Source organism: Malus sylvestris, chromosome 12 (genome assembly GCF_916048215.2).
Source record: "Malus sylvestris chromosome 12, drMalSylv7.2, whole genome shotgun sequence".
In the NCBI taxonomy this organism is placed as follows: domain Eukaryota; kingdom Viridiplantae; phylum Streptophyta; class Magnoliopsida; order Rosales; family Rosaceae; genus Malus; species Malus sylvestris.
Genome location: NC_062271.1, coordinates 24,487,786 through 24,505,951, shown reverse-complemented (window position 1 = coordinate 24,505,951; position 18,166 = coordinate 24,487,786). Strand labels below are relative to the sequence as shown.

The following is an 18,166-nucleotide window of genomic DNA, read 5'->3' as shown; positions in this document are numbered from 1 at the left end:
TGTTTAATTTTAAATTAAAAAAATCAAATGATTTCTGATTGCATGATATACGATGAACGACTAGGATATGAAGATCTCTAGAATCCTTTCAAAGTGGATCATGGTGGGATCCAATTCCATGTGAATGCACCTTAACTGTTTTAAAATGCATTTCCACGTAGGCCCTTAGGCATTCAACATTAGATCGAAAAAAGTAAATGTGACACCAATAAATTGAACTAACACTTATGTAACAATAGTTTATATATATTAAACTTAGGCTACCTGATTCTTATACATAACTATCACACTCATTCAAACTACTGTAAAAGATCTTAGAATGCCTTTCTAAAGCACCTGGCACATGCTCTAATATTTAGAGAGACAGGAAACTACCTCATTTCTAACCACACTAATACTATTCCAACTATTGCCAGGTACAGATTTTTATCACAAAATGCCTCACCTATTGCTAGGTGTAGAGATTTATCGCAAAATGGGTCGGTGTTACCGGAAGTAAAACCATTCTCATATAATGTATTTTGTTTTCTCAATGCACTGGGACTTATATTCAACATGTAGTTGGCAGAAAGCGTTTGTCATCCCATCAAAAGCAATTAGTAAGATTTGATGGAGTTCACATTTGTTCAGGATTTAAAGCCGTGACCCACGACCCATTATATTCTAATTATAAGCGGAAGAAACACCAAGCTTTTGTGCCTTTTAATCCCATTTTCTTCATGTGTTGTAAAATATAAGATGTTAGGATTTACATTTCCGTCTCTCTCCAATCTCAAAACAGGCTTCAAAGTCTCAAACATCGACGACAAAGAACTTGAAACGAGACATGATTTCATCGCCGATAAAGCATTCAAAAGCAAATCTTAAAAACTCAAAATTTGGTTCCACTCTTAAAGGCAATGGAGAAAGAAAGGAATATGATTCCATATGTACACACATGTTTGCAAAACCAGGACAACGACCGCTCAGGTATCACCCTTCATCGACCATCTTTGAAAGACTGCAGCCAGGAAAAACAAAAGCAGATGCCATCAGATGCTAAATAACATATGTTTTCAAAGATTCGGAGTGAACAATTATTTCAAGGAAAGGAAACTCACATCTTCCATGTTCTTCGAGAAATCCTTCATCTGCTCAGCAAGTTGTTCCTTCTTCTTTGCAGCTGCATAACCAAAACCAATTTATAACACCCTCAGCATGATATACTCAAAGGGGCAGCACGCCAAACAAAATCGTTTAAGTACAAAGTTAACGGTACCAATATTTTGAATATCTTCAATCCTCTTCGATGTTTTCACAGCAAACCTTTGGAATGCACGGCTGAAAAACCAGAAAACTTTTATGTTAGGGATAAATAATGGTCATAGGTAAAAACAACAGTCTGCGACTATTGTAAACAACATGCAAAAAAATTTTGTATTAAGGACATGGAATTTAGCAATGATCCCAATGACAAAGTCATCGCTCCTAGTAATGTAAATGCGAAGAAGCTCTTGTGTAAAAAAGTTAAGTCATGAATTAAGGACCAAATAACCGGTCCACCATAGAAGGCAATAGAAGTGGAGAAAACTAGAAAATCGAGAGAGAGATAAAAAAAAACACGTAGCCTAGGACCCGATTTTACTCATCCAAATAATGCAGAACATAATTTTCAAGAACATAGAAAAAGATCTCAGCTCTTTGGTTTGTTAATTTCGCAGTCATCTCTGAAATCATAACAAGCCTACGCAGAGTCATCATTAGGCATAACACAATAAATGTGGGCGAAACAGGAATACATTCATGGCTGAGCTAATTAACTACGGTCTATGTATGAACATTTCTCTTACAAAGGGACATACGTACATGCATAACATGAATAAAATTCATCAGACAAAACTACAGTCATTGACAATTTCACTACAAAGGAACAAATTATTGAGGAAGCAAATCATCTCGAAGGCCAAAAAAAGAAGCTTTATTTTACGACTTACGAAATCATTTAGAAAAAAACTTCAGAGTCCAATCAATTCAAACCAATATGCATCACCAGGCGTAAATAGCATCTCTACATCAATGTGCATAATGCATCAAACCATAAAGTAAAACACCAAGAAGAGAACGTTATAACAATAGAATCCTTTCTACAACACCAACCAGAAATATGGCAAAATATTCTCAACCCTTCAAAGCTGCAGTGATTTAAATGTTACACTGCAGGCGGAACAAATCAAAGGCTTTGTGAGATTCTTTCGCATCTGGGAGCGTACCAATCAGAAATCTATCAGTCCCGACGGCTTATTGAGAAGCTTTACCCACTACCTCAATGGTAACCAGCACACGAAAATAAAACCAATAACAAAAAACAAAGTTCCCACCCCAAAAACAAAAGATTCCCACCCCACAACGCACATAACATATCAGAGAAAACTGAAATATAACATAAGAACCGTTCCATCGCGGCGGCGAAAATTTCCTCAAAGCATCCAAAGCCGTAGCACCATAAAATGTTGGCGCCACAGCTGATTAAAAAAAAAAAAATCAAAGCTTTGAGCTAATTTTGCTTCAAGGGAACGAGCCAATCGGGAACGGAGATGTCCGTGTGGCCAGAGAATGAAGCTTTCAACAAATGAACAATCCAACAATCAAGCTAATCATATAGGATCAAAGGGATCGAGAAATCACCTGTTGGCGAGGCTATCGACCAGAAGCTCATTGACGAGGTACGACACGACTCTGTTCATGAAGTTCCCACCGCCCGCCATGGCTGTATGCTTACGTCACCTGATCAAACAGAGCAAATTCGCACCCGATTCAGAGAAAAAGAGGCGCGAAAGATTCGACCAAACCCTAGAGCGCAAACCTCAGGTTTGATTTCTAGGTCAAACTGAGAAACTAGAACGGATTGGGATTGGGATTGGGATTGGGTTTAGAAGCCCTAATGTGATTGGAGACTGAGAAAACCCTAATTTTTTGGGAAATATTACCTGAACAGCGTTGGTGATCAGACGTTCGTGTAGCTTCTCGAATCTCCCAGAGGAAGAATGATTGGGGTAACCAACAATCTTGTATTATACGGACCTTAGGCCCACTGGGCTAAACTCATTCGGATCTTTTAGGGATGAATCGTACTTTGAGTTGACTAGAGACGCAATGGACTGAAAAGGAAGATTGTAAATTTTAATCCGACCATCCTTAATTCGTTTCCTTCTCACTCGTTTAGAAATAAGTAAACATGTCATAGTTGTATTAATCAAGCAATTTTTCGAGTTTAAATGCAGTTGGACTTAAATTCATTTTAAGACAAATTTTGCGACAAAACAAGTGTTTTGTGTGCTGGAAAAAAACATGTATGTTATACTAGAGTATCACAATGGTCGTAATACAAGTACACCGCACACTATTGTGTGTAATAAAACTCATCTCGTACACTCGATGCCTGACATGGTGGTCATGTTACTTCACATGACAAAAACTTAAGAAATTGTACTTGTACGTGAGTTGTTTGGAAGCGTCAACCAATACGTGAAAGATCGTGTGTATAACAAATAATAAATATGTAAGGGCTCGTTTAGATGTATTTCTAAAATAACCGAAAGCGCTTTTGATGAAATTGATTTTGGATTCCAAAAAAACTTAAGTGTGTATTTTTTTTTTAAGAAGCACACTTGCTTCTTGAAGGAAACACTAAAAATATTTTTTCAGAATTCACTTAAATTTTTACTAAAAGTTGATTTCAAAAACATTTTGATCAAAATCGATTTCCATCATTTTAAAAGAATAGATTAAGAAAGCAAACCAAAACAACAAGAACACTCAAATATGCAGCCGCCATCTCTCTCTCCCAATAACCTTGGTGAGACAAATTAACAAAGCCTGATGAAGTGTAATACGCAAATGTTGTAATACAAGTACACCGCACACTATTGTGTGTAAAACTCATCTCGTACACTCGATGCCTAACATGGTGGTCATTTTACTTCACATGACAAAAACTTAAGAAATTGTACTTGTACGTGAGTTGTTTGGAATCGTCAACCAATACGTGACATATCGTGTGTATAACAAATAATAAATATGTAAGAGCTCATTTAGATGTATTTCTAAAATAAGCGAAAGCGTTTTTGATGAAATTAATTTTGGATTCCAAAAAAACTTAAGTGTGTGTGTGTGTGTTTTTTTTTAAGAAGCACACTTGCTTCTTGAAGGAAACACTTAAAATATTTTATCAGAATTCAATTAAATTTATACTAAAAGTTGATTTCAAAAACATTTTGATCAAAATCGATTTTGATCATTTTAAAAGAATAGATTAAGAAAGCAAACCAAAACAACAAGAACACTCAAATATGCAGCCGCCATCTCTCTCTCTCCCAATAACCTTGGCGAGACAAATTAACAAAGCCTGATGAAGTGTAATACGCACTCCTCCAATGGCGTGTTGAAGAAGCCACAAAATACTAAAGCTGAAAACAGCCCCACAAACTTTTGTCGGCATGGCAAGTCAACAGTCACGGAACCCTTTCTGTCAAATAAATTTTAGAGTGCGACTTCAATGCTAAATACGAGTGTTCTAACTATTAATTTGATTTTCAAAATTGTTAGATCTTTTATTTTCAATTTCAACTATTCATTTTTAGTATTATTCAATGTTACATGGTGTTAAAAAAAATAAAGTAGAGAATAGGCATCAACTTTCTGGACAAGATGAGTCAGACACAAATACCAGTTTGAATGCAAATAGTCAACATGTAACAGTTGTATACAACCCGTCGTTTCACAACACTGGTCACGTGACGAGTATGCGAGGAGCGAAGGTGATTGTATTAGGATCAATAATTTTTCTTGCATCTCACATGTTTGATGGTGTATCTGGATGGCTGTTTTGTATATTTTACCAATTTTCACTGTGTAATGTTGTGAAACATGATTTGCAGGGCAATTAACCATGGTAAATCAGCCGGGATAATTACCATGATCTAGTTTCTTGGTTGATTGGAATTTGCCAAAACAAAACTAAGAACATGCAAGTTGCTTCAGAAGCTTTTGCTGTACTAATTCAATCCAATTCAATTGAAAAAAAAAAAAAAATGAAACAAGAAACTTGAACAGAAATAAGAAACGTGTTACTTTCGATTCTTATCGCTACAAATGTGCCACAAAAATTTCATTCCATGTGTCTGGAACTCCAGGAAGGCACCAATGTATGCAATCTGAATTGTGCAGCACATCAGCCTTTTGCTCATCAGTTAGTACATTGCCTCCGGTTTCGGTGTACACTTTTGTGTGAGCATCAACTCTGTAATTTGACATCTGCGTTACATTGAGTACTGAAACCGGAATTTTCATTTTGCTTATTACTTCGGACACCACGCGCATGATCTTCTTGTCCGAACCAGTTCCCCAGAATCCCTTTTTCATGTATGGCTTTGTTTCGTTGAAGCATCTCATCCCATCTGGATTTTCCCAGTCTGCACTTCTGCAGAATTAGAGATTTAACTTGTTACTCAAGTCATTAGTAAAAACATGCTCTAAATAATTTTTATCTCGTGTTTAGTCATAACAAGTTGTGTATGGGAGAGATATACCTCATGTGTGTAGGGGACATAGTAGTGAAAAAAACACGGGTCTTGTTCGGATTGACATTTGTGTCGACCCAGTTAGCCCATGTCTTCAATGCTATTCTGTAGGCAGCCGGTGCTTCCAATTCTTCGTACCCTTCTTCGCCGTTTGGAAACGAGCCCCAGCTGTGTTCAGTTACACATTGTTGCTCAGATTGATCGATCTTAAACCAAATAGAAAATGCCGATACTCCATTGGCAAAGTTAAATTTCTTAGAGAATATGCACAAATATAACCGGTTATGAACTTTTAACCAAAATAGAATCGGGAAATATAAAGCACTGTTTGTTTGGTGCCCCTCCGTTTTAATGTCTCCGCGGTTCTACTTTTGTCATAAGTTCATATTCCCCTAAACTTACTATGATTTGATCGTGTAGCCGCTCATCCACCAAACGTAAGTGTTGAACACAAGGATATCAACTCCTGTCCAGTATTTGGCATGCTTGGCAACTGAATCCACTTTTAGTATTCTTTCCTTTGGATTTCCGATTATATGTTCATCAGAATTGGAATCAACGAGAAATGGAGCCCAGTAGAATTCAATACTTGCATTATACTCCTGAAGATGGAAAGATTTTGATTAGCTTCAAGCCTTCAATTGTTTCCTTTAATCGTTGTTTTAAATGAGCGAAAACCAAGAACTATACGTACCTTGGCTCTGAAGACTGTGTGAGAGTGCCCGCGTCGCATGGACTTTTGGTCCTCTGGTATGATGGATTCAACCATACAGACTAGAGATTGCCATTGACCTCTTTGCAAAGAATCCCCAACAAAAAGTAGCCTCTTTCCACTAAGTTTCTTAAGAACAACTTCTGGATTAAATCTACATATAAAGTTGTAAGAAATTAGCTGTTTAGAAAAACAGAACTTCATGCAGTAAGTATAAATTCATCCATGAAGATTGCGTATGCCTACAGAACTTTAGTCATCTTGCACTCATCCTTCCTTTGTTTTTGTAACTGGGGAAGATGTAAGATGATTTTTTCGGAGTGCAGATAACAGCTCCCAATAAATTTATCAACATTCTAGCTTGCATAATAAACTGCATAGATGTGTTTTGACATGCATTGTAAGTTACCAACCTTGGCAATGTGCAATCTTGGATCTGCCATTGCCAGTAGCGATAGCCAGAATCCGGACGTCCATTCTTGACACATGAAACTTGCCTATCAAGATAGGGGCAACTTCTATCAGAGTAAAGAGGCTTGATCGAACGGTTGAACACCCACTTTCCGTTCTCAATACTGCACTCCTCAGGGTCGAACTCAAACCTATCATCTAATATGGTATCCCTCAACTTATCCAGTGTAGCATTTCTATTTTCTGTAAGACAGTGATTAGTGACCACAAAACATCAATTAGGAAAATTTTAGTTGGAAAAAAAAAATTAACAGGGTAAAAAATCAAAAGTTAATTAGACTTACTATTTTTCGAAGTGGCATTGGTTTTGGAACATGATTTAACTTTGAAAAAAGGGTTGGAGGAAAGAATGATGCTAATCCGTTCGGTGTAGAGGAGACTGATGAAGGCGATAGCGCAGACCATGATAATAGGAAAATGTAGCTTTCCGCGAAACGCTTTCATTGCGCCAGATGCAGTAGATGGAGGGAAGCTCATGGCTGTGGAGAGGGTGGAGTGCTAGAGAAAGGTTTTGAAGGGAGAATTATATGAAAGGGTGTGTGGGCAAACAGAATGATGAGGACTTGGTGATAGATGTGTTTTATTTTTGGGGAAACATCTTTTGGGTTTTTGAGTAGGAGTGAAGCCAAAGGAATGTATTATTTGAAGGAGCAGGTTTAGGGGTGAGTTGCAAGGCTAACATCTTGGGTTCCATTTCTGTCCTCTGCATATAGATATAGTGCCATGGCCCTATATGATGATCATCCAACAACTGTTTTATTGCTTTCATATGCAAATAGTATAGAATCTTTCATTAGGTGAGAAAAAAGCCGCTGATATTTTTATAGATAGGGTAACAAAGAAGGGAGGCTCTCTCTCTTTTGACTTCTTTGGCTATCTGGTAGGATTCATCCATCATACATATATATATATATATGTGTGTGTGTATCATATATGTGTGTACGTATTTGAATAGACAGCCGTCTGTATCATAATCGGACTATAGGTATATACTCGGTAAAATCCGATTAAAGGGACAAACCTGTTAGACGAAGTCAAGCTCAGTGTTATTTCTGCAACTTGAGGAGTCTTCATCAGTTCAAATTCTTATTCTTTATCTGTTCCTAGTTTATAGGATTTTGTTTTTCAAATGTTTGTTGTAAGTCAAGATGTACATGCAGTCTTCTGCTAACTGATTGTATTTTTGAAAGCTCCATGTATCTCGGGTTTTCAAACCCTTTCAAGTTAATATAAATACATGCATCCCATCATTAACTGGGTATGCAATTGAAGTGAATCATGAGTGTGTATAAATTCTTATATGGTATTGAGCCTTACTGTCTAACGACTAGATCCTTTGTTTTTTTTTTCCATGCTTCAATGGCTGAAAACAATGTCAACTCTTCCAACTCCACCTCCTCCAACCCACCTACCAGCACTCCCTTCCATCCGTTTTCCACTGTTGTCAATGTCAAACTTGACAGAACCAACTACCCACTGTGGTTGGTTCAAATTCTCCCAATTCTCAAGAGTAGAGATCTGATTGGGTACGTGGATGGTACTTTCGTATGCCCTCCCAAAAATCTGCCTGGTGTTACCACTGTGGACCCTGCGTACATTGCGTGGATTTTCAAACCCTTTCTGTAATCCTCAAGTTAATAAAAATACATGCATCCCATCATTAACTGGGTATGCAATTGAAGTGAATCCTGAGTGTGTATAAATTCTTATAAAACCTTTCACCAACGTAGATTCCTGTTAAGGAGAGATTCTAGGGTTCAACCCAGTGGCGGAGGCCATTTAAAGAATCTGGGAGGACCAAAAGTGCATTTGTTAACAACTTTCTAGTATGATTACGTGAAAGTTCAAAATTATATAAGTCAATTAATTGGAGCCATATCATAGCTGAGGAGGCCATCACAACCTTGAGTCTACATGTAGTTCTGCCACTGATTCAACCGTTGTATGTCATCTTATTAATATTCATCACGTGAAACACAACGAAAAAATAATACTAATATAATATATACACTCGGTTACATGTTAGAATCTCAGTATCAACTTATAAAATCTCACTATTAGACTAACTACGTAGCTTGAACTGTATAAAGTGTATGTCTCTCTGTTGGTCCGAGTTATCAATCAGCAGCCAATATTTCATTTTCAGGTTGTTAAAGGTGTATTGATTGAATGATGAGAGAGCATGTTGAGGTACAGTATTGTATTGAATTTTCGATATAGCAGCAGTATATCAGTACCACGTATCTGCTTGTGCACATCGTTATCATTGTCAATGAAAGCCACTCAAAACTTTTGGTCTTAAAGACGAGAGAAGTTTACTTATATTTAGAATGTTATGGTATTATTATTCTAAGTCAACGATAAAATTCGAGAAGTTTGCTTATATTTTGGATGGCTCAATAATTATATTCTAAATCATATTATAATGCGTTTTTAATTTTTTTGCATAGTCATGTGTGATTGATTTGTAATAATGTCGCAGACATGGGGAGGAGAAGCTTTATGCAATTGTTATAGACATGATAACTAGGGTTAATGTGGATGAACAGGTACAGTTATGAGATTTTGACCTAGGAATGAAAAAGTCTGAATTAGCAAATCTGGCAGGACAGGTTCATGAAATTTGGGGTGACGGTGGTATGATGCTGTTGGCGTGGAAAATTAATCCAACCTAACATTGACATCATCTTCCACTGCAACAAAAGTCCTCCCATCTCAATGATTGCTTAACATTAATTTAGGTTTGAAGTTAGCTGCAATTTTACTCCAAATTTCATTTATTTAAGCAATGATCAACTTGTAAAGTCCATCATTGTAAATACCAACAAGATCATCTTTGTGAGGATCTCGAGGATTCGTGAATTGTGTCTGTTCATCGTTCATCGTACAGTCAGTTTTTGTCGGGTACTGTTTGTGTTCAATCTTAAATAAAAAAATTTAAAATGATTTTTGACCTCACGATGTACGATGAACGGATAAAATTCATGGATTCTCGGAATCCTCACAAAGAGGATCTAGAGAGGAACCAAATTCATAGTAAATATACTCTGGTGGGCACTCACTGTTATGATCAGTTTTATTTAGGTCCTACCTAGGTATAGAGGGTCTTCTGCGAAATAACAACTTACATGAAAAAGATCCATCATTACTTGACTTTTTAATTTGATAATACAATGAAATGTGTTGAGAAACTTATAAATATCATTTTTTTATTAGTACAGAACGCCATAGTGTCGGTAAACCTGTTTCATATAAGTCATTATTCTTGTGTTTGCGTAAGAGCAAACTCATAAATTTCTAGTTAGGTGACTTGGACTAATTTTTACCGAATGAAAGAGCTTCGTACGAATTACCAACGCTGCCCACCGCATCTCTCTCAAATGACAAAGCCAACATGGGTCATTGGTTGTCCATGATTCCAACAACTTAAAAAATTACATCCTATAAACAGTTAGGGCAAATAAAATTACATCCTCCTCCTACTTCTTTTCTATTTTTTTTTATATAATCCATGTTTTCATTTCTCTCTTATTGTGTGCGTCTCTATTATATGCACCGTAATAATTGCTTGTAGCTACTCCCGATAAGTCTCTACACATCATAATAATTGTTTACATATGTTAGCATTAACCTTTGACAAATATCGGCAGATATTGACAACTTTCTACCAAATGCTCAACGAAAAAGTCCAACAAAATAATTTTAGTCAAAATCATGACCCCTGCTATTTAAATATTCTGAGTCCACCAGTGGAATCTTCTCATACACGCGTTAATGTTTATTGCCAGACAATTAAGTTGTTGGATTACAATATGGATTACTGATAATTATTATTTAACCGTCCATATTATATTAATAATATGATAAATAATATTTTAAGTTGTTTAACAAGAGAACATCATTCAATATATAATATATATTACTTTTTTTTTTCATGTGACGGTAAAGTACATGCAGGTCACGCAGTGTTCATATTTTCCATATTTCACATAAATTAGCTTGAAGTACGACTACAATGACATTATTTATGCACATAATATTTTCTCTTTTTATCCAGAGAAACCCACATCGGAGATGCAAACAATTTCCCAAACCATCAAATCTTAATAACGATATTAGTATTCTAAGTAAATCACATATTGACATGGGTCCTAGCTTTCCAACGCCGGCCGATTTCTTACTGGCGCAATGACATTTTCGTAACACGGTCTCAATATTATTTATTTCTTTTAGTCCATACTCCTAGGCCCAACTCCATTGGATCGGATGGTCAAACCCAATAGCTCCTCTCAAACAGTCGGGTCGGGTCAGAAACCGAATCCGTTTCCTCAACAATATCTGTTGAAGTCTAAACCAGAACCTTCGTTCCCGACCTTCTCTCTCACTGAATCTCAAATGGCGACAATCATCCACCTCTCTGCAATCCACACTTCATCTCCCTCTATCCGCTTATTCTCTTCTCACTCTCCCCAAAATACCCCCAACCCCTCGTTCAATTTACCAACCAAAGCCCCTACCTTTCGCTCCATTTCTCTCAAACCTTGCATCGCATCCAAGCCCCGAGCTTCGGTCATCACTTCGGCGGTTCAGACCCTATCGGAGACCGAGCTAGTCACCGTGCCGGAGGAGGTAGAAATCGCCGGGAAATTGCCGGCGGAGACGGGGGTCTACGCCGTTTTTGACCAGAGCGGCGAGCTGCAGTTCGTCGGGTTATCGAGGAACATAGCGGCGAGTGTTCTCTCCCACCGGAAGTCGTTGCCGGAGCTTTGCTACTCCGTCAAGGTATGACTTTTTTCTGGGACTTTTATTAGCTGCTAAAGTTTAATTTTTATGATATTGTACATATATAGATTGATTCAAGGGCTCAATTCAATTTATAGTGAGCTGAAGAATTCAATAATTGTTAAAAAAAATATATCAATTCAATTCAATTTTCTTTTTTTTTAATACAAGCGATAATGGAGAAGGATAATTCTAACTAGGAACGCTCTTAACCAACTAAGCTACAAACTCTTTTTTTTACGAAAATAAATTATGCATCTTTACAATTTAAAGATTAACCCATAATCCACATTGTTGCTTATTTGTGTGGGTAATGCACCCTCTGGTGAAAGCAGTGTTTTTTTCCCTGTAGGATAGAAGTTTATTGGACCGAATCGAAATGTTTGAACTTTACTTTCAAAGTGAAAAGATTAAGAAGCCATTTTGGTTCTGTGTCTAGAAAGAAAGGAGACAACTGATAAAATCGGTGTTGATTTTACTGCAAAACTAGTATAAATGTTAAGGAAATAAGCGATATTGCTCTGCTAACAGTGATGATATTGTACTTGTAGGTTGGGGTAGTTGATGAACCAGATAGGGCGGTTCTAACAGAAGCTTGGAAATCATGGATGGAAGAACACATAAAAGCAACTGGGAAGGTTCCCCCGGGAAATGAATCGGGCAACGCCACATGGGTCCGAAAGCCACCACCGAGGAAGAAGAAGTCTGATCTCCGGCTAACACCTGGTCCTAACGTGCAGCTGACAGTGCCGTTGGAGGAACTCATTGACCGGTTGGTCAAGGAGAACAAAGTCGTGGCCTTCATCAAGGGCTCGAGAAGTGCCCCATTGTGTGGTTTCTCGCAGAAGGTGGTTGGAATTCTTGAAAACCAGGGGGTGGATTATGAGAGCATTGATGTGCTTGACGAAGAGTATAATAGAGGATTGAGGGAGACTCTGAAGAAGTACAGTAACTGGCCGACTTTCCCCCAGATATTCGTGAATGGTGAACTGCTTGGGGGATGTGATATCCTAAGTTCCATGCAGGAGAAGGGCGAGCTTGCCAGCTTCTTTAAAAAGTGATTGTTCAAGTTTTGGTGTCGATGTAGATGGCAGATTTGATCAGGGGTCTGTGATACTGAAACTGTACGAGGCAATCGAGGTTGTATTCATATAAATGATTAAGTTTAGGCACTCGTGTGTCCAGTGTTCAATTTTCTCTCTCCTAATATCGCTTGTATCAAAAGTTTAGCTGTCATGCTTAGATTTAGGCTTTGTAACTCTTAAACTTTGAGCAAATAAAGTTGGGTGAAGGAAAATTTGATTGAGTGGGAATGAGAACCTGTTTTTCATCTTCATTGGTTTTTCCTTCCTTTTGCAATGTGATATTCGTGGTGATATCTGCACATTCCTTTTAACATTCTACACACTTCTTGTTAATTTCTGTTATTTGATTATTTTTAATTCATTCGACGCAACGGTCAAAAATTGAGAGAAGTGTGTATTGGTAAAAAAGAGTGTGTGGATAGCATCACCTTGAAACTATCGGGAAGGAGACTTGAATTTGGATGTAACGCCATGCTATCCTAACCAATTGGTTTAACCCGCATTTGCTGTATTTTTCAAGTTAAGGCAAACTAAAGAAAAATAAATAATGATAAGACTAGTCGCACATTGGTAAGCTGATCCTGATCATTTGCAAAATTTCACTTAAAAAGCAATGAAAAATTTAGAATCAACTTACCTGTGCGCGATTGATCCTAGAAACTGCTCAGAACCAAATGATCAGCCGAATCATCACACAAATCTAACGGTTCCTACTTTTCGCATAGTCCATCTACTTCCAACGGTTCCAACTAACAGATTTTAAAAGTTAGTTACTGAGCCCAAATACGTGTACCCAATTCCAACTGTTTCCTGTTGACAGTCCAAGTCTCCGTCCACACTGAATCTCGGCGCTATCCAGATGTCGCCACGTCATCCACTCCCGTCACTTTGGACGAACATTGCGGCCGTAATTTTTTTACGGTACAGTAGCAGGTACCGAATCGTCGCTCCTGGCACAAACACAAAGACCAAAAGCATCATTCACAGCTGCCACCGGCAGACAATATTAGAATAATCACGCATCATTAGGGGTAAAAACGTCATTTAATTAATCCATCGTCTTCGACATCGGTTATCAGCTAAAAACAGAGGGAGGAGTCGTTTGGACATTTCCAATTCGATAAACCACCATTTTCTTCTGCGATCAAAATCTGGCGGAAATGGACGGAGTTGGACCTTTCTCCAGCGGAAGTTTCAAGCTGTACGAGGAGCTGGAGTTGCAGGAGCTTCAGGACAAGTTCGTGATCAAATCCGCCGCGGCGGTGCCATTGAGCCGCTTAACGGTATGAATTGTTCATCTCTTTCATCGAATTTGATGTTTTTTTTGTTGCTAAATTTGTGTAGCTCAATCGATACTTGTTTCTGATTGCTAGGTGATTCTTCTTCTTCTGTAAGTCCGTCGAAAACCTCGACGATATACGGAGTGGCGCGAACGATCAGATTGCTTGCAGGTAAGTCAATTGCTTGCTTTTACTCGCTTTGGAGGTATTTGCAAACGAAAATGTGTTAAGTTTTTTGTTATATTGTATAATTCTGTGGAATGAATGGCTGTATTTCTAGGAAATGGTGTTTGTTTGCTGAATTGATGTGTTTGGTGCAGGAAATTATGTTCTTGTAATAACTTCGCGGACAGAAGTTGGGACTTATCTTGGCTTCCCTGTTTATCGAGTGACGTCGATGAGGTTTCTGTCCTGCAACGAGGGTATGAAGAATTCAACTGCTCAGGAGGTAAGGGTTTTGATTATTTTGATTCGTTAGCGAATTTGAGTGTGACTTGGGATTTTTTAAATTTGTGATGTGTTTGTGCAGAAAAAGGATGAGGCATACTTCATGGCTCTGTTGAAAACAGTCCAATCAACTCCGGGGTTGTACTTCTCGTACGAGACTGATATAACACTAAAGTAAATTCTTTTAACTAGCACTCAGCCAAAGTTTAAAAGTTTTGCATCTGTTAGGGTGCCATTAAGTACATTCCACTGTTTTCATCGTTGTTGTGTGATTAGTGTTCAAAATCTAATCATGTCAATTTATGTCTCTATTTGGTAAAGTGTTGTGTTTGTTTATTCTAATCATATGTATTTGATCATTTTTACCAGCTTTCAAAGAAGATGTATGTTGTGCTAGGATAGCACCAAACCTTATGGAACCAACTCTTGATAACCCACAGAAAATATATCAAATGAAAATGCAAGAACAAAATATTAAAGACACCAAGATTTTAACGAGGTTCCTCCACAGTCAGTGTAACTGGAGTACGTCCTCGGAGCAGTAGGAGCTCACCCAATAATCCACTATCAACCAAATGGGAGTTTACAAAGTGTTGGCAATCTCACAACCCATAAGCCCAATACACCCAATAGCTCTCACACACCAAAGAAACAAATAGAGAAAGAAATATAATGAATAATTTCTTCTCTACACATATAGCTCAAAGTTATTACAACAACAACTACTTTGGTGGATGATTACTAACCAAAATGAAGCATCAACTTCTTCTTTCTTTTGGGCTCTCTACAACTCACCTTGCTCTCTCAAAGATGGACTTCTCCAAACTGAAAAATGGTGCAGCCTTCCTCTTCTCTTTTCTTCTCCGAAAACCAAACATATTATGGCTTTGACAAAGCCATAAAACAAGCCACAAGACAATCCATAAAACAAGGAAACATTAGACAAGTTCCATGTTTTCCTCCCCAAAACAAGGAAGGATGTTGTCCACCTTCCTTTTTTTTTCTTTTGAATTGTTTTGTTGTCCACTTGGCAACTTGGCCAATTGTTCAACAATCTCCACCTTGGCCAAGTTCCGAAAAACGCCATGATAAGCCAACCAAAACAATTAACACACAACATCACTCCCAAACACTAGCAAGAGAACAACCCATGCCGAGCCAAATGCTCCAAAACTCCTACTGCTCAACGCCTTCTTTATATATGCATAATGTGAGCCAAGTTCAAACAGTGAACAAACTTGGCTACACCAACAACCTTAGTCAACATATCAGCGGGGTTGTCTTTAGTTGGAATCTTCTGGAGAATGATTTCCCCTTCACCAACAATTTCACGAACAAAGTGATAACGCACATCTATGTGCTTGGTCCTCGCATGATGAACCTGATACTTAGCCAAATAAATGGCACTCTGACTATCACAATGTACCTCCACCTGCTTCTGATCAACCCCCAAATCTCTAATAAGCCCATGTATCCAAATGGCCTCCTTTATAGCTTCAGCAACTGCCATATATTCAGCCTTTGTAGTAGACAAGGCAACAGACGACTGCAAAATGGACCTCCAACAAACTGGCCCTTTAGCCATAGTAAACACATAGCCTGTAGTAGACTTCCTTCCATCCAGATCACCTGCATAATCTGAATCAACATAACCAACTGCAAAATGACCAATACCAGAGTCATCCATCTCAAAGCATAAACCAACATCTCGAGTACCATGGAGATATCTCAATATCCACTTAGCTGCTTGCCAATGCTCTTTACCTGGATTATGCATATATCGACTCACCATGCCAACTGCATGAGCAATATCCGGTTTAGAGCATACCATTGCATACATCAAACAACCAACCAAATTTGCATATGGTATATTTTTCATTTGCAGCTTCTCTTTATCATTTTTAGGACATTGTAGAGAACTCAATTTAAAATGAGGAGCCAAAGGGGTACTAACCGGTTTGGTTGAATCATGAACTCCAAACTTCCGAATCAACTTCTCAAGGTATTGTCTTTGATTCAAACTGACGAAACCCTTTGCTCTATCTCTAGTGATCTCCATGCCAAGGATCTTCTTCGCTTCACCAAGATCCTTCATCTCAAACTCATTCTTCATTTGCTTCTTCAATTTCTCAATCTCTTCGACATTCTTTGAGGCAATCAACATATCATCAACATATATCAATAAATAAATGAAAGACCCATCTTGCAACTTCTTGAAGTACACACAATGATCATATTGACTTCTAGAATAATTTTGACCTCTCATAAATTTATCAAACCTCAAATACCATTGCCTTGGAGATTGCTTCAAGCCATAAAGTGATTTCTTCAATTTGCAAAACAAATTTTCCTTCCCTTTCACTATATACCCATCCGGTTGACACATATAAATCTCTTCATTCAAATCACCATGTAGGAAAGCCGTCTTCACATCGAGTTGCACAAGCTCAAGATCATATTGTGCAACAAGAGCTAACATAATACGAATTGAGGAGTGTTTCACAACCGGAGAAAATATTTCATTGTAGTCAATGCCCTCCTTTTGTGCATACCCTTTAGCAACTAATCTTGCTTTGAATCTCACATTGCTTTTCTCATCAGCATCTTCCTTCTTGGCATACACCCATTTGCAACCGATAGCTTTCTTGCCCTTAGGCAATTTAGCTAACTCCCAAGTCTTGTTCTTCAAGAGAGAATTCATTTCATCACTCATGGCATTGCACCACCTTTTCTTCTCCTCACTCTCAATAGCTTCCTCAAAATTGGATGGAATCTCATCAGTGATAATGGGAAGAGCAAAAGCAACATAGTCACTGTACCGAGCTGGCTTGGTAATTTGTCTCTTTCTTCTGTTCTTGGCAATAGACTCTTGAGGTGAAACTTGCTCTTCAACTTGAATAGAATCTTCAAGTTCAACTTCTTCAACATCCTCATGGTCTCCAACTTCTTCACTTGTAGTGGCTTCGACATCAGCGGAAATAGGATTTGAAGTATCAGAGGCAACTTTCTCAAGCTCCACCTGTTGGACATCTTTCACATTCTTCTCAGAGACTTTGTACATACTTTCTTCATCAAATGTCACATCTCTGCTGATTACAATTTTTTTCATCTCTGGGCACCACAACCTGTAACCTTTGACACCACTACTAAAACCAAGAAAGATAGCCTTTTTGGCTCTAGGATCAAGTTTATTTTCAATCACATGAAAATAAGCAGGTGAACCAAAAATATGGATATAGTCATAATCAGAAGAAGGTTTTCCAGTCCATACCTCCATTGGTGTCTTACTCTGAATAGCAGCTGAGGGTAACCGGTTGATGATGTGACATGCATAATTAACTGCTTCTGCCCAAAATGACTTGCTTAAACCCGACTGAGACAACATACATCTAACCTTCTCAAGCAAGGTTCGATTCAATCTTTCTGCAACTCCATTTTGTTGTGGAGTTCCCCGAACACTGAAATGTCTCACAATTCCTTTTCTTTGCAAACTTTAAAGAAAGGATCGGATGTGTATTCACCACCATTATCCGATCTCAAAACCTTAATCTTTTTCCCAGTCTGGTTCTCAACCATTTTCTTCTAACCCAAGAAAATGCTTAACACCTCACTCTTGTGCTTCATAGTGTAGACCCAAGACCTTCTTGAATAATCATCAACAAAGGTCACGAATCAATGTCTACCACTCAAAGATGGAGTCTTTGTAGGACCCCAAACATCCGAATGCACATAATCAAGAATGCCCTTCGTCTGATGTATAGCAGTACCAAACTTCACTCTAGTTTGCTTCCCCAAGACACAATGCTCGCAAAAATCAAGCTTACAAGTCGT

At 38.0% G+C, this 18,166-nt stretch overlaps 4 protein-coding genes across 7 annotated transcripts in view; 2 read left to right on the top strand and 2 right to left on the bottom strand.

The window, feature by feature from the left end:
• Positions 1 to 691: 691 nt before the first annotated feature.
• On the bottom strand, positions 692 to 3,096 carry LOC126592988 (uncharacterized). Its single transcript, XM_050258823.1, has 5 exons — positions 2,967 to 3,096; positions 2,665 to 2,763; positions 1,259 to 1,320; positions 1,101 to 1,162; positions 692 to 1,000 (listed from the first exon to the last, which is right to left on the bottom strand). Exons 2-5 carry the CDS (start codon positions 2,742 to 2,744, stop codon positions 980 to 982), a joined length of 225 nt encoding a protein of 74 aa, XP_050114780.1. The 5' UTR covers positions 2,745 to 2,763; positions 2,967 to 3,096; the 3' UTR covers positions 692 to 979.
• A 1,914-nt stretch (positions 3,097 to 5,010) lies between these two features.
• On the bottom strand, positions 5,011 to 7,380 carry LOC126592103 (protein trichome birefringence-like 3). The gene is made up of 6 exons (XM_050257863.1): positions 7,026 to 7,380; positions 6,684 to 6,924; positions 6,253 to 6,424; positions 5,961 to 6,160; positions 5,568 to 5,726; positions 5,011 to 5,458 (listed from the first exon to the last, which is right to left on the bottom strand). The coding sequence occupies exons 1-6, from the start codon at positions 7,216 to 7,218 to the stop codon at positions 5,125 to 5,127; spliced, it is 1,299 nt and encodes a 432-aa protein (XP_050113820.1). The 5' UTR covers positions 7,219 to 7,380; the 3' UTR covers positions 5,011 to 5,124.
• A 3,544-nt stretch (positions 7,381 to 10,924) lies between these two features.
• LOC126592397 (bifunctional monothiol glutaredoxin-S16, chloroplastic-like) lies at positions 10,925 to 12,836 on the top strand. Its single transcript, XM_050258085.1, has 2 exons — positions 10,925 to 11,523; positions 12,075 to 12,836. Exons 1-2 carry the CDS (start codon positions 11,008 to 11,010, stop codon positions 12,582 to 12,584), a joined length of 1,026 nt encoding a protein of 341 aa, XP_050114042.1. The 5' UTR covers positions 10,925 to 11,007; the 3' UTR covers positions 12,585 to 12,836.
• A 153-nt stretch (positions 12,837 to 12,989) lies between these two features.
• The window catches only part of LOC126592398 (phosphoinositide phosphatase SAC8-like), a 59,022-nt gene continuing 53,845 nt past the window's right edge, over positions 12,990 to 18,166 (top strand). For 3 of the 4 annotated variants that reach the window (XR_007612608.1, XM_050258087.1, XM_050258086.1), the window contains exons 1-5: positions 12,990 to 13,891; positions 13,982 to 14,059; positions 14,209 to 14,336; positions 14,418 to 14,509; positions 14,705 to 14,721. Coding sequence is in view for 2 of the 4 variants with exons in the window: in XM_050258087.1 (XP_050114044.1) it covers positions 14,286 to 14,336; positions 14,418 to 14,509; positions 14,705 to 14,721 (160 nt within the window). In the remaining 2 variants the exon portion in view is untranslated. Of the gene's footprint in view, positions 13,892 to 13,981; positions 14,060 to 14,208; positions 14,337 to 14,417; positions 14,510 to 14,704; positions 14,722 to 18,166 lie in introns of those variants that run through there. The other variant, XM_050258089.1, reaches the window with a different exon arrangement.